Genomic DNA, 21,944 nt, shown 5'->3' on the forward strand with positions numbered 1-21,944 from the left:
CTTTCTGGACTTTGGAATTTGGACTCAATTTCCCAGTTACTGGGTGAGAAATTGGATTGCATTTAACCTGTGCCTTGTGTGTACCAGAAAATCCCTTTGACATTTAAAAAGGGAGTTTTTTCTGCTTTTCTGTTGATAAAGACTTTTGGTTTTCCTTCTATCGTGTGGTGTGTGTCTCTCTGGACTAATTACCCTGTAATTACGGGCGGTTGGGACACGCCGGCAGGACATAAAAGAGGCTGAAAATTTGGGTGAGTCTTATACTCTGAAGGTAGCTTTTTTTGAAACTTTTTTTCCCAGCCTTAATGAGGCGCTAACACTCTTGCAAGCTTTTTCATTGCTACTGTCTCCCAAAAATGTTTTTTCCAGCCCTAAATCTTTGCAGGTTTTTTCATTGCTCTACTTGCTCTGAATAAGGTTTTTTTCAGCCCTAACTAGGGGATAAAATAATATGATGAAGCTGACCAGACTAGGGACGCTAGCCAGATGAATACCTGGCAAGGGTTAAATAAGGTTCAGGAGAGGTGTTTTTAATAGGAAAGTGAACACAAGAACAAGGGGGCACAATCTGAGGTTAATTGGGGAAAAGATTAGAAGTAACATGAGAAAATATTATTTCACTGAAAGAGTAGTAGATGCTTGGAAGAAATTTCCAGCAGATGTGGTTGGTAAATCCACAGTAACTGAATGTAAACATGCCTGGGATAAACATATATCCATACTAAGATAAAATACAGGAAATAGTATAAGGGCAGACTAGATGGACCATGAGGTCTTTTTCTGCTGTCAATCTTCTATATTTCTATGTTTTCTATGGTAGGCAGATTTTTCCCACTACAGTGATACCTCATCTTACAAACGCCTCGTCATACAAACTTTTCGAGATACAAACCCGAGGTTTAAGATTTTTTTGCCTCTTCTTACAAACTATTTTTACCTTACAAACCCACCGTCGCCGCTGGGATGCCCCACCTCCGGACTTCCATTGCCAGCGAAGCACCCGTTTTTGCGCTGCTGGGATTCCCCTGAGGCTCCCCTCCATGGGAAACCTCACCTCCAGACTTCCGTGTTTTTGTGATGCTGTAGGGGAATCCCAGGAGGGAAATCCCAATAGTGCAAAAATGGGCGCTTCACTGGCAACAGAATTCCGGAGGTGGAGTTTCCCAGCGAGGGGAGCCTCAGTGAAATCGCAGCATTGCAAAAACACAGACGTCCAGAGGTGGGATTTCCCATGGAGGGGAGCCTCAGGGGAATCCCAGCAGTGCAAAAACGGGCGCTTCGGCTGGCAAAAGGGGTGAATTGTGGGCTTGCACGCATTGATCGCTTTTCCATTGATTCCTATGGGAAACATTGTTTCGTCTTACAAACTTTTCACCTTAAGAACCTTGTCCCGGAACCAATTAAGTTTGTAAGACAAGGTATCACTGTATTTTCCTCCACAAAAACTAAGGTGCATCTTATTACTCCGTTGCATCTTATTCTCAGAAAAATATGGTATATAAGAAAAGAAAATTATTCTGGGAGAGGAGAAATGAAGCGGGGCGGATATTCTCCCATGCCCAAAGTTTCAAAATCTTCCCCAGTGTAAACGTAAATGTTTTGAGCTGTGCGATAACAACAACAACAAAACAAACGATGCAGAACAGATGCTGGAAGACACATGAATGATCTTGTAAGTTTTCTTCCAAGAACAGATTGATACCCCAGATTTCTCTTAACAACCCGTGAATTTGAAATACAGAAAGCAAGCGAGACCCAATGAACATTTGATATTTTCTCTGGGTTGCAAATGTAAAGCTCTGGGAATCGCTTTGGGGGGGTTCCTTTAACTCCCCCCAGAATTTGTATTTTGTTTTATTTATTACAGTGTAGAGAACAAAACACAATGGAGTGAGGAGGGGGGGAAGAGACACATTTTTGATTAATTACAGTAGGTCATAAATTGTCAAGCTAGAATCTACCATAATGGATGGATTCACACAATGTATTAGTTCGCCATGTCACTTACTCCATTTGCTTGGAACGTTGCCCAGTTGTAATTGACGGGACGACTTCGTGCAATGTGTGAACCCAACCCTTATGGTGGATTCTACCTTGACAGTTTCTGACCTACTGTAACTAATTAAATTAATTACATTAATTTAAAAAATGTGTCTCTTTCCCCCGCTCCATCCGTATTCTGAATAGAGTCTAAAGAGCCAGCTTGGTCTACTGGTTAAAGTAGGATGCTAAAAGAATAAAATAGAATAGAATAGAATTTTATTGGCCAAGTGTGATTGGACACACAAGGAATTTGTCTTGGTGCATATGCTCTCAGCGTACATAAAAGAAAATATACATTTGTCAAGAATCATGTGGTACGACACTTAATGATTGTCATAGGGGTCAAATGAGCAATGAAGAAGCAATATTAATAAAAATCTTAGGATATAAGCAACAACTTACAGTCATACAGTCAACATGGGAGGAACTGGGTGAAAGGAATGATGAGAAAAACTAGTAGAATAGAAGTGCAGATTTAGTAGAAAGTCTGACAGTGTTGAGGGAATTATTTGTTTAGTAGAGTGATGGCGTTTGGAAAAAAACTGTTTTTGTGTCTAGTTGTCTTGGTGTGCAATGCTCTGTAGTGACGTTTTGAGGGTAGGAGTTGAAACAGTTTGTGTCCAGGATGTGAGGGGTCAGTAAATATTTTCCCCGGCCTCTTTTTGACTCGTGCAGTATACAGGTCCTCAATGGAAGGCAGGTTGGCAGCAATTGCTTTTTCTGCAGTTCTGATTGTCCTCTGAAGTCTGTGTCGGGCCTGTTGGGTTGCAGCACCAAACCAGACAGTTATAGAGGTGCAGATGACAGACTGAGAGTTCAAGTCCTGCCTTAGCCATGAAAGCTGGCTGGCTGACTTTGAGCCAATCACCAAAAGAAGATGAGCTACAGTCCCACCTTAGCGATGAAAGCCAACTGAGAGGTTTTGGGCCCATCACTAGGACACTGTGAGTTCTAGTCCTGCCATAGCTATGAAAGCCAACTGGGTGACTTTGGGTCGATTACCAGGAGGTTGATTGTGAGTTCTAGTCCTGCCTTAGCTATAAAAGCCAACTGGGTGACTTTGGGTCGATTACCAGGAGATTAATTGTGAGTTCTAGTCCTGCCTTAGCTATAAAAACCTACTGGGTGACTTTGGGTCAATTACCAGGAGATTAATTGTGAGTTCTAGTCCTGCCTTAGCTATAAAAACCTACTGGGTGACTTTGGGTCAATTACCAGGAGATTAATTGTGAGTTCTAGTCCTGCCATAGCTATAAAAACCTACTGGATGACTTGGGTCGATTACCAGGAGATTGATTGTGAGTTCTAGTTCTGCCATAGCTATAAAAACCTGCTGGATGACTTGGGTCGATTACCAGGAGATTGATTGTGAGTTCTAGTTCTGCCATAGCTATAAAAACCTACTGGGTGACTTTGGGTCGATCACCAGGAGATTAATTGTGAGTTCTAGTCCTGCCATAGCTATAAAAGCCAACTGGGTGACTTTGGGTCGATTACCAGAAGATTAATTGTGAGTTCTAGTTCTGCCTTAGCTATAAAAGGCAACTGGGTGACTTTGGGCCAGTCACTAGGAGACTGTGAGTTCTAGTCCAGCCATAATCATGAAGCTCTACATGGCATCGGACCAGATGACCTGTGGGACCGCCTCCTGCTGCATGAGTCCCGGGGACCGATTAGGTCCCACAGAATCAGCCTTGTCCAGGTTCCGTCAACTAGACAATGTTGTTTGGTGGGGCCTAGGGGAAGAGCCTTCTCTGTGGGGGCCCTGGCCCTCTGGAATCAGCTGTCCCCCCAGAGATTCATACTGTCCCCACCCTCCTCGCCTTTCGCAAGAATCTCAAGACTCTATGCCATCTATGCCACCAGGCATGGGGCCATTAGACCCTAGCCCCCCCCCCCCCGAGCCAACGAATATAATGTATGTTTGTTGTATGAATGGGAATGATTGATTTTTAATGTCACAGAGCTCTTAGATTAATTAGTTTTTAAATTAATTGGATTAGGATGTCTATTGCTGTTTATATGTTGTAAGCTGCCCTGAGTCCTCGGAGAGGTGCGGCATATAGAAGGAAGGAAGGAAGGAAGGAGGGAAGGAAGGAAGGAGAGAAAGAAATGAAGGAAGGAAGGAAGGAAGGAGAGAAAGAAAGGAAGGAAGGAGAGAAAGAAAGGAAGGAAGGAGAGAAAGAAAGGAAGGAGGGAGAGAAAGGAAAGAAAGAAAGAAAGAAAGAAAGAAAGAAAGAAAGAAAGAAAGAAAGAAAGAAAGAAAGAAAGAAAGAAAGAAAGAAAGCTTGCTAGCTAGCTGACTGGGTGACTTTGAGCCAATCACCAGAAGAAGATGAAGCTCCAGTCCCACCTTAGCGATGAAATCCAATTAGTTAACTTTGAGCCAGTCACTAAAAGACTGTGAGTTCCAGTCCTGCCATAGCCATGAAAGCTAACTGTGTAACTTTGGCCCGTTTATCAGAGGCTGTGAGTTCTAGTCCTGCCTTAGCTATGAAAGCTGACTGGGTGACTTTGGGCCAGACACAAGGAGACTGCGAGTTAAGTTGAGGACTGCCTTATTCACGAAAGCCGACGGAGTGACTTTGGACCAGTCCCTCTCTCTCTCAGCCCAACCACCTCACAGGGTTGTTGTTGCCGGGAAAACAGGATGAGAAAAGTGCCTTGTACATGTTCGCCGCCTTGGATTCTTTGTAAAAATAACAAAAGAGGGATAAAAATAAATAAAATAACCTCTCCTTTTTGGGGGGTCCTTTTTCTCCCAGAGCTCTGCTGACTTGGAAGCTCACTGCAGCCACCTGACTTCAGGATCCTCCTTGGTGCTGTGTCTTCAGAGACAAAACGCAGTGAAGAAACTTCTGGACTTGCTAGGACCCGAAGACCCTAAAGAAGCTCAAGCTATCAACCAGTTCTTTTGGAGAGCTCTTCATGGACACAGCTCAGTCCAAAATGGGTTTTATGGTGAGTCTTTGAACATTCACTAAACCAGTGTTTTTCAACCAGTGTGCCGCGAGACATGGTCAGGTGTGCCGCGAAGCTCAGCAAGAGAGAGAAAGAGAGAGAGAGAGAAAGAATGCAAGAGAGAGAGAAAGAATGCAAGAGAGAGAGAGAAAGAAAGAAAGAAAGAGAGAGAGAGAGCAAAAGAGAGGCAGGGAAGGAGGGAGAGATAGAAAGAGCAAAAAAGAGAGGAAGGAAGGAAGAGAGAAAGAAAGGGATGGGGAGAGAGAGAGGAAGGAAGAGAGAGAAAGAGGGAGAGAAATAGAGCGAAAGGGAGGAAGAGATAGAGAGAGAATTTTTTTGTCCTAACTTTTTTTAGCCCCCCCCCACTCCGCCCCCCCGCTCAATATGCCCCATGATTTTGTATATGTAAAAAATGTGTCGCAGCTCAAAAAAGGTTGAAAATCACTGCACTAAACAATGGTGGTTGTTGAAGGCTACCTGTGCTACAGTTTCATGACCATCTCAAACACTTTTGGTTGGATTTTTTATTTTTTTACACCTCCAAATTATTATTATTTTAATTATTATTATTATTATTATTATTATTATTATTATTATTTATTAGATTCGCATGCCGCCCCTCTCCATAGACTCGGGGCGGCTCACAACAGCAATAAAACAATTCATGACAAATCTAATAATTTAAAAACATTTTAAAAACCCCGCTATTAAGCAGACATACACACAGACATACCATACATAAATTGTATAGGCCCGGGGGAGATATCTCAATTCCCCCATGTCTGGCGGCAAAGGTGGGTTTTGAGGAGTTTACGAAAGGCAAGGAGGGTGGAGAAAAATAAAACATTTATACTGGGGGGGGGGGGGGAAATCAAGCCGATGTTTTGGGGATGCTGGCTGGCCTATAAGCGCCGCCTCTGCCGGGCACTCCCAGAAAATGATGTGGAAGGAGGATTTAGGGGGCCGTTTGAAGCTCTCGCCCATCTGCAGAGGATGCTCCTCCTTGTCCAGCTGCAGGTTCGCCACACCGTTCATGGCCACTGCGGCACCCACTAAGAACAACAAGAACTCATGCAGCTGCCCGCCACGCCTGGCCGCCTTCTCTTCCCGTCTCGGAGCAGCGTGCAACTGGGAAAAAACTTCCCCATTCGGGGAATCGATCAAGAGAGGCCACAGATTTATTTATTGATTGATTGATTGATTGATTGATTGATTGGATTTGTATGCCGCTCCTCTCCAGAGACTCGAGGCGGCTAACAGCAACAATAAAGCAGTGTACAATAGTAGTCTGATGTTAGAAATAATTAAAAGCCCATTAATATAAAAAAAAACCAAACATACATACAGATATACCATGCATAAAATTGTAAAGGCCTAGGGGGAAGAGGGTCTCAATTCCCCCATGCCTGATGGCAGAGGTGGGGGAGTTGGTTCCAGAGGGCCGGGGCCGCCACAGAGAAGGCTCTTCCCCTGGGTCCCACCAAGCGACATTGTTTAGTTGACGTGATCCGGAGAAGGCCCACTCTGTGGGACCTAACTGGCCACTGGGATTCGTGCGGCAGAAGGCGGTCCCTGAGATAATCTGGTCCGGTGCCATGAAGGGCTTTATAGGTCATAACCAACACTTTGAATTGTGATCGGAAACTGATCGGCAACTAATGCAGACTGCGGAGTGTTGGTGTAACATGGGCATATTTGGGGAAGCCCATGATTGCTCTCGCAGCTGCATTCTGCACGATCTGAAGTTTCCGAACATTTTTCAAAGGTAGCCCGGGGTCACATGCACCCCCCTGGAATGGCTCTGTGCTGCCCCACTATTTGAGAAGGATTGAGCTAATAGATGCAGACATGCAGCATCTCGGACGAACCCTGAAAGTTTTGAGCTTTTCCAAAAGTTGCTGCCGAAGTGCAATTATCAAGGGAAGAAAGGGATAATTACTAACACGTAGGAGATCATCGAGTTAACTCTACTTAATTTGATTTAATTGAAATGAAATCGAAGGGAACTTTGCCTCAGCTCTGCCTAGGGCTCCCTTTGCTTATTAGACTCCCTCTGCAGCACAACCCAAATAGTTTGCACACTCTTGACTCTAAAGTTGCAAATTTTCAGCGGAAGGACCAAAATCCCCTGAGCATACTTGTAAGTCAAGAGTTTCCAAACTCGGTGACTTTAAGGCTTGTGGATTTCAACCATCTGTCCGTCCATCACCCTGGGGGGGGGGAATTATTGACCCCCTCGGAGAGGGTCCACAACTTGGGCGTTCTCCTCGATCCACAGCTCACATTAGAGAACCATCTTTCAGCTGTGGCGAGGGGGGGCGTTTGCCCAGGTTCACCTGGTGCATCAGTTGCGACCCTATCTGGACCGGGAGTCACTGCTCACAGTCACTCATGCCCTCATCACCTCGAGGCTCGACTACTGTAACGCTCTCTACATGGGGCTACCTTTGAAAAGTGTTCGGAAACTTCAGATCGTGCAGAATGCAGCTGCGAGAGCAATCATGGGCTTCCCTAGGTATGCCCATGTTACACCAACACTCCGCAGTCTGCATTGGCTGCCGATCAATTTCCAGTCACAATTCAAAGTGTTGGTTATGACCTTTAAAGCCCTTCATGGCACTGGACCAGAATATCTCCGAGACCGCCTTCTGCCGCACGAATCCCAGCGACCGATTAGGTCCCACAGAGTGGGCCTTCTCCGGGTCCCGTCAACTAAACAATGTCGGTTGGCGGGCCCCAGGGGAAGAGCCTTCTCTGTGGCGGCCCCGACTCTCTGGAACCGGCTCCCCCCAGAGATTAGAACTGCCCCTACCTTCCTTGCCTTTCGCAAACTCCTTAAAACCCACCTTTGTTGTCAGGCATGGGGGAACTGAGACATCTCCCCCAGGCCTATATAATTCATGTATGGTATGTCTGTAGGTATGTCTGCTTAAAAATGGGTTTTTTTAACTATTTTAAATTTTAAATTGTAAATTATTAGATTTGTCAGGAACTGATTTTATTGTGTTGTGAGCCGCCCCGAGTCTACGGAGAGGGGCGGCATACAAATCTAATAAATAAATAATAAAATAATAATAAATAACCAGAGGTGAGTTTTCCTTCCCTTCCTTACCGGTTTGCATTGTGACAGAAGTGCACATTTTGCGCATGACACTTCATGGAAATAACCCTCTGCACATGTGCAGTAGCCTTTACGCGTGCACAGAGGTGTGTTTTTTTGCAATCTATGGCAACCGGAGGATCGGTTCAGGTGCATGGACCGCCAGTCATTGCTGCTGATTCAGCAAGCGGTGGCAAATTTCCGTTATTGGTTCTAAAGAACCAGTCCGAACCAGCAGAAACCCACCCAGAATAACTCCCAGGATTCCCCAGCCACTATTCTGGAAGTTGAAATCCACAAGTCTTAAAATGGCTAAGTTTGCAAAGACCTGTGTTATGAGTGGTAGATCCGCTACTACCGTGTTTCCCCGAAAATAAGACACTGTCTTATATTAATTTTTGCTCCAAAAGTTGTGCTACGTCTTATTTTTGGGGGGTGCCTTATATTTCTTAAATAAGGCAAATTCACAGGCAGAAAAGCTGACACCTCCAAAGAAAGTGTACTGTACGGTACACTGATTATGGTACGGTATCTGTCCGTATGGCACACACACACACAAACGACGGCACTTATATGGTACAACAGTATACTCCCGTTATTGCAGCTTCCGGCCACCAGAGGAACTACAATCTACGCACTGTAGTGGAGACTGTAATGGCGGTGAGACAGCAGCAGACTGTGTCTGCTGTACTGGACGGTACAAAGCGATGAAGGGGCCAGCAGGGGACGCCACATTATTACGGTACCGCTATGAACAGCTTTGAATGGTACCGTATGTTTTCCCACCGTACCGTATGTAAACTTGACTATGCCTTATTTTCGCGGGGTGCCTTATATTAGCAAATTCTGCAAAACCTCTGACATGCCTTACTTTCGGGGTACGTCTTATTTTCGGGGAAACAGGGTATGTGCTTCACAGCAGGTTAACATATCCCAACCCTGGGAATTCCTTCCTTCCTTCCTTTCTTCCTTCCTTCCTTCCTTTCTCCCTCCATTCCTCCGTTCCTTCTTCCCTCCCTCCTTCCTTCCTTCCTTCCTTCTTTCTTTGCTCAGGACACTTATATAGCCAGCCTTCTCCCTGAAAGCAACCCTAGGCAGTGGACAATCAGTCAAATAAAACCATGGATGCATAAAAGCCATCGTTAGAAAAATGATAAAATATCATTATTTTAAAAAGGGGAGGAACCCCAACATTTAAAAATACACAAACCATATGGAAAGTGCAAAATGTCTTTTTTTTTATTATATAATTTTATTGATTTTTTTGAAAATTTTACAAAAAACAAAACAAAAAGCATAAAGTGTACCATCACCAAACAGAAAAAAAATCCCTTCACCAGGGAAGATTCAATTTTGTATCCTTCATTTGTTTTGTCTCTGGGTTACATTGTTCATTCTTTATAGAGTGATTGAATTTTATTTCTTACATTTGCATCGCTTACTGATGTTGTGAATATATAATTTTTAACCTTCTCCCACCGCCTCATTGTTGCTGCTAATTTCTCTTCATTATAATTATGTAGTCTAATTTCCATAATTTCATAGTGAATGTGATCCGCCATGTATTTGCACCAATTTTTTATCGTCCATTTATTGTCATCTTTCCACCCAAGCACTATAGTTGCCTGGGCACTTTCTATCGCTGCAATTTTGATTTCTTCATATTCTTTTACCTCACTATTTTTTATCAATAATGCTGCTTCCTTAGTTATTTTCCAATTACCATTCGTAATTTTATTCACTTCCATTTGTATTTATTTCCAAAATTTTTGAACTTTATTACATTCCCAAAACATATGCATAAATACTCCTTTTTCCTTACACCCATGCCAACAATTTCCTTTCTTCGTTGTTTGAAAGCGTGCTAATTGTACTGGTGTATAATACCATTTATGTAATATTTTTCTTCTCATCTCTCTTATTCTTGTGTTTTTAATTCTTTTAATATTTTCAATTATACCTTCCATATCCCATTCATCAATTTCTAATTCGCCCTGCCAATATCTCGTCAGTCCTTTTACTACTTGTTCTTCTGCTTGTAATAATTCTAAGAACATCTATGGTTCCCTGGGATATCAGATTTACAACCTAGGACTTGAGTACTGCATCCAATTCTGGTCACCACACTACAAAAAAAGACATTGAGACTCTAAAGAAAGTGCAGAAGAGGGCAACCAGGATGATTAGGGATCTGGAAACTTTAACATACGAAGAGCAGTTTGCAGGAACTGGGCATGGCTAGTGTAGCAAGGAAAAGGACCAGGGATGACATGATAGCAGTGTTCCAATATTTGAGGGGCGGGGGTCAAGCTATTCTCCAAAGCACCCAAAGGCCAGACAAGGAAAAATGGATGGAAGCTGACCAAGGAGAGATTCAACCTGGAAATAAAGAGGAACTTTCTGACATTGAGAGTGATCAACCATTGGAACAGCTTGCCTGCAGAGGTTGTGAGAGCTCCAACACTTGAGACTTTCAAAGAGAGACTGGAGTCCCATATGTCCGAAATAGTGTAGGAATTCCTGCTAGAGCAGGGGGTTTATTTTTTATTTTTTTATTTATTTATTTATATTTGTTTGTTTGTTTGTTTGTTCGTTCGTTCGTTCGTTCGTTCGTTCGTTCATTCATTCATTCATTCATTCATTCATTCATTTATTAGATTTCTATGCCACCCCTCTCCGTAGACTCGGGGCGGCTCATAGCAATAATAAAAACAATGTATAACAAATCTAATAGTATTTAAAATATCTAAAAAACCCTTATTTAAATACACACAAACATACCATGCATAAACTATATAGGCCTGGCGGAGATGTCTCAATTCCCCCATGCCTGATGGCAGAGGTGGATTTTGAGGAGTTTACGAAAGGCAAGGAGGGTGGGGGCAATCCTAATCTCCAGGGGGGAGCTGGTTCCAGAGGGTCGGGGCCACCACAGAGAAGGCTCTTCCCCTGGGTCCCGCCAGACGACATTGTTTAGTCGACGGGACCCGGAGAAGGCCAACTCTGTGGGACCTAACCAGTCACTGGGATTCGTGCGGCAGAAGGCGGTCCCGGAGATATTCTGGTCCGATGCCATGAAGGGCTTTATAGGTCATAGCCAATACTTTGAATTGTGACCGGAAACTGATCGGCAGCCAATGCAGATTGCAGAGTGTTGGTGAAACATGGGCATAGCTAGGGAAGCCCATGATTGCTCTCGCAGCTGCATTCTGCACAATCTGAAGTTTCCGAACACTTTTCAGAGGTAGCCCCATGTAGAGAGCATTGGACTAGATGACTCTAATAATTCCAACTCTAATAATCTGTAAACTCCCAGGTTACCCCCAACCCACTTGGCCCTGGGACCCCTCTGATTTTCTAGCTTGCCGTAACTTGGCAGCCAAGAAGGAGACAAAGCATCGTTCACTGCATTGCTCAGCGGCAAGAAAGAAGTCAGCCAACGGCATCGTGTTTTGTCAACGCGCACGCCAAATCGTAACAGAGCCAAGTCAACATAGCACAGAGATAATGAAACCATTGCTCGGCATAATGGGCTTAAATGTTTGCTGTTCCACTGTAGGACAGGTGCCCTTTTTAAAGCAATTTCTTCAAGGAATCTCTAGACCATCAATCACTCTGGTGAAAAGAGCAGGAACGGAGACAATGTTTAATTCATAGTCTGATGGAATCATCATTCTGCATTATCTCTCTCTCTCTTATTGGTTTTTTTTTAAGGATCCGCCTCTTATTGTGCTGCTGTTCGTGACATTCGGCTGTTTTTTCCGGAAGGATTACCGGGTGGCACCACGTCTCCAGAATCACAAGAGGGAGAGGTAGGCACCTACACAATTCTTCCTTGCTCCTGAAGCTGTTTAACCTGTTCTAGAATTGCACCCGCTGTCCCAGTGTCGAAATCTACTTACTGTCCCTACCAATCCTAGAAGCGCACAATTCATGCGCCAAGGCTTGCTTTGCTTGCGCTCGTGTGCAGGCTTTTTCATCCGCGCTCTGCTCTTGTATTTTAATAATAATAATTTATTAGATTTGTATGCCGCCCCTCTCCGAAGACTCGGGGCGGCTCACAACACGATAAAAACAGTATTATACAGGCACAAATCTAATATTGAAAAAAAAAACCCTAAAAACCCCATCATAATTAAAAACCAAACAGCACATACATACCAAACATAAATTATAATAAGCCTGGGGGAAAGGTCTCTCAAATCCCCCATGCCTGGCGGTATAGGTGGGTCTTAAGTAGTTTACGGAAGACAAGGAGGGTGGGAGCAATTCTAATCTCCGGAGGGAGTTGATTCCAGAGGGCCGGGGCCGCCACAGAGAAGGCTCTTCCCCTGGGGCCCGCCAGAGGCCAACTCTGTGGGACCTTATCGGCCGCTGGGATTCGTGCGGTAGCAGGCGGTTCCGGAGGTATTCTGGTTCAATGCCATGTAGGGCTTTAAAGGTCATGACCAACACTTTGAATTGTGACCGGAAACTGATTATTTTATTTATTTATTTATATTATTTATTCAATTTTTATGCCGCCCTTCTCCTTAGACTCAGGGCGCTTACAACATGTTAGCAATAGCACTTTTGAACAGATCCAGCCTATTGCCCCCACAATCCGGGTCCTCATTTTACCCACCTCAGAAGGATGGAAGGCTGAGTCAACCTTGAGCCGGTGATGAGATTTGAACCGCTGACCTTCAGATCTACAGTCAGCTTCAGTGGCCTGCAGTACAGCACTCTACCTGCTGCGCCACCCCGACTCTATATTGCATGCACTTTTTCACCCCCTGTGCATGCACAGAACGCTTTGTTTATGCACAGAGGATAAAAAAAGATATGAAAATGGCGACATCTCAGGGGGCGGAGCTTCGTGCTGCCGTCGCTAGCAGCCATCGATATTGGTAGGTCCGTAACCAGGCTGAACCAGTAGCATTTCACCCCTGGCCCTTTCACCATTGGAGTTCCAGGTGGCTCCTTCTAGCAACAGCTCCAGGTCCACCACAAGGGAGATAGAGGGGGATTGGAGAAAATGTAGTGGAGTATAAATAGAATTAGCATTGTTATAGGAACAAGTGCATCCTCAGCAAATCCAGAGGTAGGAGGTGGGAAATATATTTCTACCTATTGCTTCTCCTCTTATTTCCCTAATCTGATCAGTAGGCCATGTAACTTGTTGCTTATATCCTAAGATTTTTATTAATATTGCTTCTTCATTGCTTATTTGACCCCTATGACAATCATTAAGTGTTGTACCACATGATTCTTGACAAATGTATATTTTATTTTATGTACGCTGAGAGCATATGCACCAAGACAAATTCCTTGTGTGACCAATCACACTTGGCCAATAAAAATTCTATTCTATTCTATTACTAAGAAAGACTAACCATACCAACCATGGTGCAAGGATACAGGTACAGTGGTACCTCTACTTAAGAAGTTAATTCGTTCCGTGACCAGGTTCTTAAGTAGAAAAGTTTGTAAGTGGAAGCAAATTTTAGAAACATAGAAACATAGAAGACTGACGGCAGAAAAAGACCTCATGGTCCATCTAGTCTGCCCTTATACTATTTCCTGTATTCTATCTTACAATGGATATATGTTTATCCCAGGCATGTTTAAATTCAGTTACTGTGGATTTACCAACCAAATTTTCCCATAGGAATCGATGTAAAAGCAAATATTGCGTGCAAACGCTTTAGGAAAGAAATAAAAGCTTGGAACTTGGTTGGGAGGAGGAGGAGGAAGAAGAGGAGGAGGAGAGTCACTGCCCAGAGGGAAGGGAGCGTTTCTTTTCTCTGGGCTGAGGTTTATTCCCTCTCCAAGCGCCCAGAGAAAGGAAAATGCTTTGTTCGCTCTGGGCTGCCAAAGCCTCCTTAAGCACCACCAAAAGGCTCCTCTGGCAGCCCAGAAAAGCCCGAGATGACCGGGATTAAAGGGGGAATGGCAGGAAACTGGCTGGGTCTTCGTGCCGCTCTCAAATTTTCTGGGAAATTTTTCTGGGCTCGGGGTCTTAAGTAGAAAATGTTCTTAAGAAGAGGGGGGGAAATTTTGAACACCCAGTTCTTATTTAGAAAAGTTCTTAAGTAGAGGCGTTCTTAAGTAGAGGTACCACTGTAGTCCTCAACTTTCAATCACAATTGAGCCCAAAATTTCCATTGCTAAGATGTCTGTTAAGTGAGTTTTGCCCTGTGGTGGCTCAGGGGTTCGAATGCAGTATTGCAGGCTAACACTGCTGACTGCCAGCAGTTCGATCCTGATTCTGATCAAGTCCAGAGCGCCGCATCTGTAGGAATCCACTGATGATGCAATTTTCAGCAATTTTTTTCCTGGCGTCTCCATGTTGGAAGAAGCCTTCCCACCCGCCCTCGTCTTAATGTGGGCCTTTATTCTTTGTCCGAAGCACAGCTGTGTTTCGGCTTGCAATGTGCTCCTGATCATGCGGCGAAGTGAAATCGCACGGTGGGACACATGCGCAGATGCGCACCGGTAGCAAGATTCAACTGGAACCCACCCCTGTACGTTGACGATTATTTTTATAGCTAAAATAGGAGGCAAATGCCCTTCTCTGCACAGCTAGTTCCAACTCATACGAAAGCTGTTTTCCTTCTCCTGTGGCCCAATTCACACATAGATAGCTACTCCATATGTCTCTTTCGCACACTGCACTAATATGCGAATCGTTCCTTTCACTTGAGTTTCTTGAATAAGTCACACAATCTGGCTGGTTTTCAAAGCAACACGTTAAGCCAGAAACTAACCATCTTTATTCGGTTTTATTATTATTTTATTATTATTATTATTATTATTATTATTATTATTATTATTATTATTATTATTAGTAGTAGTAGTAGTAGTAGTAGTATTAGTATTAGTATTAGTATTAGTATTAGTATTAGTATTTGTTAGATTTGTATGCCGCTCCTCTCCGTAGCAAAGCGTAACTCTATTTATTTGTTTGTTTGCTTATTTGTTTGTTTATGTATTTGTCAAGTATATATTGGTGGTATACAAAGATATAACAATGTTTCCAAATGTAAAATAATGCACTTGGGGAAAAGGAAAAGGAATCCTCAATCTGAGTATTGCATTGGCAGTTCTGTGTTAGCAAAAACTTCAGAAGAGAAGGATTTAAGGGTAGTGATTTCTGACAGTCTCAAAATGGGTGAGCAGTGTGGTCGGGTGGTAGGAAAAGCAAGTAGGATGCTTGGCTGCATAGCTAGAGGTATAACAAGCAGGAAGAGGGAGATTGTGATCCCCTTATATAGAGCGCTGGTGAGACCACATGTGGAATACTGTGTTCAGTTCTGGAGACCTCACCTACAAAAAGATATTGACAAAATTGAACGGGTCCAAAGACGGGCTACAAGAATGGTGGAAGGTCTTAAGCATAAAACGTATCAGGAAAGACTTAATGAACTCAATCTGTATAGTCTGGAGGACAGAAGGAAAAGGGGGGACATGATCGAAACATTTAAATATGTTAAAGGGTTAAATAAGGTTCAGGAGGGAAGTGTTTTTAATAGGAAAGTGAACACGAGAACAAGGGGACACAATCTGAAGTTAGTTGGGGGAAAGATCAAAAGCAACATGAGAAAATATTATTTTACTGAAAGAGTAGTAGATGCTTGGAACAAACTTCCAGCAGACGTGGTTGGTAAATTCGCAGTAACTGAATTTAAACATGCCTGGGATAAACATATATCCATCCTAAGATAAAATACAGGAAATAGTATAAGGGCAGACTAGATGGACCATGAGGTCTTTTTCTGCCGTCAGTCTTCTATGTTTCTATGTTTCTATATTTATATACGTGATACTAGTAAAAGAGAAACATTAGAACAGGAACGGAAGGCACTCTGGTGCCCTTATGCACGACCTCTTGGGAATCAGGAGAGGTCAATAGTGGATAGTCTAAGGGTAACGTTTTGGGGGTTACATGATGAAACTACAGAGTTTGGTAGTAAGTTCCATGCATCAACTATTCGGTTACTAAAGTTGTATTTCCTGCAGTCGAGTATGGAGCTTGTTTGCTTTTGGTGTAAAGCATGAGGGTAATTATGGCTTAAGCAATTAACTATAGGGTGTTTTTTTTTTAATGCAAGTTTACTACTAAAGTACGTGTTAATGGAGGCTTGCACTACAGAATTTCAAGGGGAATTAAACTTGACCAGTGAGGCCAACGCAGAATCTTAGAAACAGAAACATAGAAGATGGACGGCAGAAGAAGACTTCATGATCCATCTAATCTGACCTTACACTATTTCCTGTATTTTATCTTAGGATGGATATATGTTTGTCCCAGGCATGTTTAAATTCAGTGACTGTGAATTTACCGACCACGTCTGCTGGAAGTTTGTTCCAAGCATCTACGACTCTTTCAGTAAAATAATATTTTCTCACGTTGCTTCTGATCTTTCCTCCAACTAAGCTCCGATTGTGTCCCCTTGTTCTTGTGTTCACTTTCCTATTAAACACAAACTTCTGGTGAAGGCAAAGAGAACCTTGGGGAGCTCCAAGCAATATCTTCTCTTCTGTTAAGACCAGAAAAATATTGTCTTCCCCCTTGCTCTAAAGCAAGGGTGTCAACTCATGGGCCATATTTGGTCCACAGGGTGCTTAGCTCTGGCCCGAGGTTGCCCTGGAAACAGTGAAGGACTGGCCCACAATGCCTCTGCTCACAAAACTAGAACTCCGTTTTCACTGGCCCGAGGTTGCAGGAAGCCGTCGCAGCCTAAAATGGAACCCGGATGTTCATTTATGCTGGCAAAGCGCTCCGGCACCAACAGGCGCCCCCAACACGAGTGATGTTGAGCTGGCCACACCCACCTTAGCCACGCCCACCCCAGCCCCCCGAGGTCAAACACAACCCTATTTCTTTTTAATTATTTTTATTAATTTTTAACAAGTTTAATATACACACAACATAAAACAGTGCATAGTGAAATGTGCCCACCACCCAGACACACACACATACAGGTCAAACACAACCCTGATGCAGCCCTCAATTAGTTAGACCACACCTAGAGTCCTGCATCCAGATTGATTGATTGATTTAATTGATTTAATTCATTCATTCATTCATTCATTCAAGTTGAAAAGGACCTTGCAGGTCATCAAGTTCTAGGCTATCCATGCCCAGTTCCTGCAATCTCTCTTCATAAGTCTTGGTTTCTAGTCCCCTAATCATTTTGGTTGCTGTTTTCTACACCTTCTCCAGAGTTACTATTTATTTATTTATTTATTTATTATTTGGATTTGTATGCCGCCCCTCTCCGAAGACTCGGGGCGGCTCACAACAAGTGAAAAACAATCCAATACAATCCAATTAATTAAAATATTATAAGTTTAAGAAAATCCCCTGTACTAACATACACACATACAGACATACCATATATAACTTCAACGTGCCCAGGGGGAGATGTTTAGTTTCCCCATGCCTGACGGCAAAGGTGGGTTTTGAGGAGTTTACGGAAGGCAGGAAGAGTAGGGGCAGTTCTGATCTCCGGGGGGAGTTGGTTCCAGAGGGCCGGTGCCGCCACAGAGAAGGCTCTCCCCCTGGGGCCCGCCAACCGGCATTGTTTAGTTGACGGGACCCGGAGGAGGCCCACTCTGTGGGACCGAATCGGTCGCTGGGATTCGTGCGGCAGAAGGCGGTCTCGGAGATATTCTGGTCCAGTGCCATGAAGGGCTTTAAAGGTCATAACCAACACTTTGAATTGTGACCGGAAACTGATCGGCAGCCAATGCAGACTGCGGAGTGATGGTGAAACATGGGCATACCTGGGTAAGCCCATGACTGCTCTCGCAGCTGCATTCTGCACGATCTGAAGTTTCCGAACACTTTTCAAAGGTAGCCCCATGTAGAGAGCATTACAGTAGTCGAACCTCGAGGTGATGAGGGCATGAGTGACTGTGAGTAATGAGTCCCGGTCCAGATAGGGCCGCAACTGGTGCACCAGGCGAACCTGGGCAAACGCCCCCCTCGCCACAGCTGAAAGATGGTTCTCTAATGTGAGCTGTGGATCGAGGAGGACGCCCAAGTTGCGAACCCTCTCTGAGGGGGTCAATGATTCCCCCCCCAGGGTAATGGACGGACAGATGGGATTGTCCTTGGGAGGCAAAACCCACAGCCACTCCGTCTTATCCGGGTTGAGCTTGAGTCTGTTGACACCCATCCATACTATGTCTCCTTTGAAGTGTGGTGACCAGAACTAAATGCAGTACTCCAGGTGTGGTCTGACCAGGGCGTTATAGAGTGGTATTAATATCTCACTGGTCTTGGAGTGTATCCCCCGGTTGATACATTTTGGTCACCACACTACAAAAAAGGCATTGAAACTCTAGAGAAAGTGCAACCAGGATGATTTGGGGACTGGACACTAAAACATATGAAGAGTGGTTGCAGGAATTGGGCATGGCCAGTCTGATGAAGAGAAGGACCAGGGGAGACATGACAGCAGTCTTCCAATATTTGGGGGGCTGCCACAGAGAGGAAAGGGTTCAGGCTGTTTTCCAAAGGCACCCGAAGGGCAGACAAGGAATAACGGATGGAAGCTGACCAAGGAGAGATTCAACCTGGAAATAAGGAGGAACTTTCTGATGGTGAGAACGATCAACCAGTGGAACAGAAGTTGCCTGCGGAGGTTGTGGGAGGTCTAACACTTGAGATTTTCAAAGGGAGACTGGACTGCCGCTTGTCCGAAATGGTGTAGGGACTCCCGCTTGAGCAGGGAGTTGGACTAGATGACCTACGAGGTCTCTTCCAACAGTAGATAGATAGATAGATAGATAGATAGATAGATAGATAGATGGATGGATGGATGGATGGATGGATGGATGGATGGATGGATGGATGGATGGAGAGGAAGGAAGGAAGGAAGGAAGGAATGGAGGGAGAAAGGAAGGAAGGAAGTCAGAGAGGGAGAAACAGGAGGGAGGGAGGGAGGAAGTCAGAGAGGGAGAGACAGAAGGGAGGGAAAGGGAAATAGAGGTAGAGAGTGAAGAAAGTAAGAAAGAAAGAAATAGAAAGAGGGAGGGAGGAAAGAAAAAAAGGAGGGAGGAGAAAGAAAGAGAAGAAAGGAAGGGACAGAGAAAGGAAGGGAGGGAGGAAGAGAAAGAGGGAGGAAAGAACAATAGAAAGAAAGAAAGTAAAAGAAAGAAGGAAGGAAATGGGTGTAACATCATCTGTTCCACTGATCTTGCAGAGCTGCGTGGAAGCCATAAGTTTAGTGGGGCATTTGTTCATTGAATAAGAAGGGATGCAAATTTACCTCTCAAAGCCTGTTAAGCAAATTAAAACGTCTCATAATGATAGGTAGAATTACTATAGTTACATTAGCATAAATGCAGGTTGGTCAGAGAGAAGAACTACCACCAATAAGGCGTTCCTGCACCAGTCTTTCTCTTTCATTAAATGGCAATGCAGCGAGTTCTTGGTATCATCCTGATCGTTGAATTAAGTTTTCTCTCTTTCTGTGCCCCACAATATAAGCAGTTCTCCTTTTTTGTTCCATTCTACAGGCTGGACCAATCACAGCTGACGCCACATCCCATTTTGGAATTCGCAAGAACCGCAGGCTGGTTAAAAGAGAAAACAATTTATTGGGCCCAAAGCAGCCACAGACCCTAGGTAAAGAGATGGTCAAATGGCTTAGCATTATGTTGGATAACCATTTGAAGTTATCTGAATTAGTGTAACGTTTCCTGCTAAGTAGGGGGTTGGACTAGAAGACCTCCAAGATCCCTTCCGACCCTGTCGTTTTTGTTGTTGCTGCTGCTGCTTTCTGCTGCATAAGTCCCAGCGACAGGTTAGGTCCCACAGAGTTGGCTTTCTCCAGGTCCCGTCAAATAGACGATGTCGCTTGGCGGGACCTAGGGGAAGAGACTTCTCTGTGGTGGCCCCGGCCCTCTGGAATCAGCTCCTCACCCAGAGATTCGCACTGTCCCCACCCTCCTCGCCTTCCGTGAAATTTTAAAGACCTATCTGTGCCACCAGACATAGGGCCATTAGACCCTAGCCCCCCTGGCCGATGAATATAGTATGTCTCGCTGTGTGTGAATGGGAATGAATGATTTTAAATGTTATTAGATGGGGGAGGGCGTTTTTATCTTCCCCTGGCTCCAGGGAAGCCTTTGGAGTCTGGGGAGGGCAAAACATGAGCCTCCGGGGGCTGAGGGAAGCTGTTTTCACCCTCCCCAGGCATTGAATTATTTGTGTGGGCACTTGCGCATGCATCCGCGCACTCTTTCGGCACCTGAGGCAACAAAGGTTCGCCATCACTGATATAGGATCTCCTTCTTGAGTGGGGAGTTGGACTAGACCTCCAAGGTTGGTTGGTCGGTCGGTCGGTCGGTCGGTCGGTCGGTCTGTCTATCTACTGTATCTATCTATCTATCTATCTATCTATCTATCTATCTATCTATCTATCTATCTACTGTATCTATCTATCTATCTATCTATCTACTGTATCTATCTATCTATCTATCTATCTATCTATCTACTGTATCTATCTATCTATCTACTGTATCTATCTATCTATCTATCTATCTATCTATCCATCTATCTATTGTATCTATCTATCTATCTACTGTATCTATCTATCTATCTATCTACTGTATCTATCTATCTATCTATCTACTGTATCTATCTATCTATCTACTGTATCTATCTATCTATCTATCTACTCTATCTATCTATCTACTCTATCTATCTATCTATCTATCTATCTACCTACTGTATCTATCTATCTACCTACTGTATCTATCTATCTACTCTATCTATCTATCTATCTATCTACTGTATCTATCTATCTATCTATCTATCTATCTATTTATCTATCTATCTATTTATTTTTAAGATTTGTATGCCGCCCCTCTCCGCAGACTCGGAGCGGCTCACAACAAAAACAGTACAAATCCAATACCTAAAAAAACTTTAAAACCCTTAATATAAAAACAATCATGCATCTCATACAGACCATACACAAAGCGGAAGCGGCCCAGGAGAATCAATTTCCCTGGTGACAGAGGTGGGTTTTGAGGAGTTTGCGAAAGGCAAGGGGGGTGGGGGCAATCCTAATCTCCGGGGGGAGTTGATTCCAGAGGGTCGGTGCCACCACATAGAAGGCTCTTTCCCTGGGTCCTTCCAGCCCTACTGCTTCTCTGTACTCTCTGGCAACAGCAATCTGGCCTTTAGTGAAAAACATTTCTCGATTCCCTCATCTGCTCCTTGAGGGAATGGAATCTCTCTCTCTCTCTTTCTCTGTCTGTCTTTCTGGGTCTCTCTCTCTCTCTCTCTCTCTCTTTCTTTCTCTCTCTCTGTCTCCCTCTGTCTCTCTTTCTCTCTCTCTCTTAATAGGAAAGTCACTACAAGAACAAGGGGACACAATCTGAAGTTAGTTGGGGGAAAGATCAAAAGCAACACGAGAAAATATTATTTTACTGAAAGAGTAGTAGATCCTTGGAATAAACTTCCAGCAGACGTGGTTGGTAAATCCACAGTAACTGAATTTAAACATGCCTGGGATAAACATATATCCATTGTAAGATAAAATACAGGAAGTAGTATAAGGGCAGACTAGATGGACCATGGGGTCGTTTTCTGCCGTCAGTCTTCTATGTTTCTATGTTTCTCTGTCTGTTTCTCTGTCTTTCTCTGTCTCCCTCTCTCTCTCTCACTCACTCACTCACTCTCTTCCCCCCCCTCACCTTCCATGGGATTATATAATAAAAGGCAGTTTTAGAGCTGCAGCACCTGACCAGCCCTTGCTAAAACAGGATTTATTTGGGACACAAAACTAAGACACTGAGATAGTTTTCAGTGCAGTTTGCTGGAGAAACCAGCTCTCTG

General features: G+C 43.9%; 1 protein-coding gene across 1 annotated transcript in view; it reads left to right on the top strand.

Moving 5' to 3' along the window:
- The window catches only part of DNAAF8 (dynein axonemal assembly factor 8), a 144,041-nt gene that overhangs the window by 112,633 nt on the left and 9,464 nt on the right, over positions 1-21,944 (top strand). The window contains exons 26-28 of the mRNA XM_070761003.1: positions 4,809-5,004; positions 11,819-11,916; positions 19,616-19,724. Of these exons, the coding sequence (XP_070617104.1) occupies positions 4,809-5,004; positions 11,819-11,916; positions 19,616-19,724 (403 nt within the window). The remainder of the gene's footprint in view (positions 1-4,808; positions 5,005-11,818; positions 11,917-19,615; positions 19,725-21,944) is intronic.

Source organism: Erythrolamprus reginae, chromosome 9 (assembly GCF_031021105.1).
Source record: "Erythrolamprus reginae isolate rEryReg1 chromosome 9, rEryReg1.hap1, whole genome shotgun sequence".
NCBI lineage: Eukaryota > Metazoa > Chordata > Lepidosauria > Squamata > Dipsadidae > Erythrolamprus > Erythrolamprus reginae.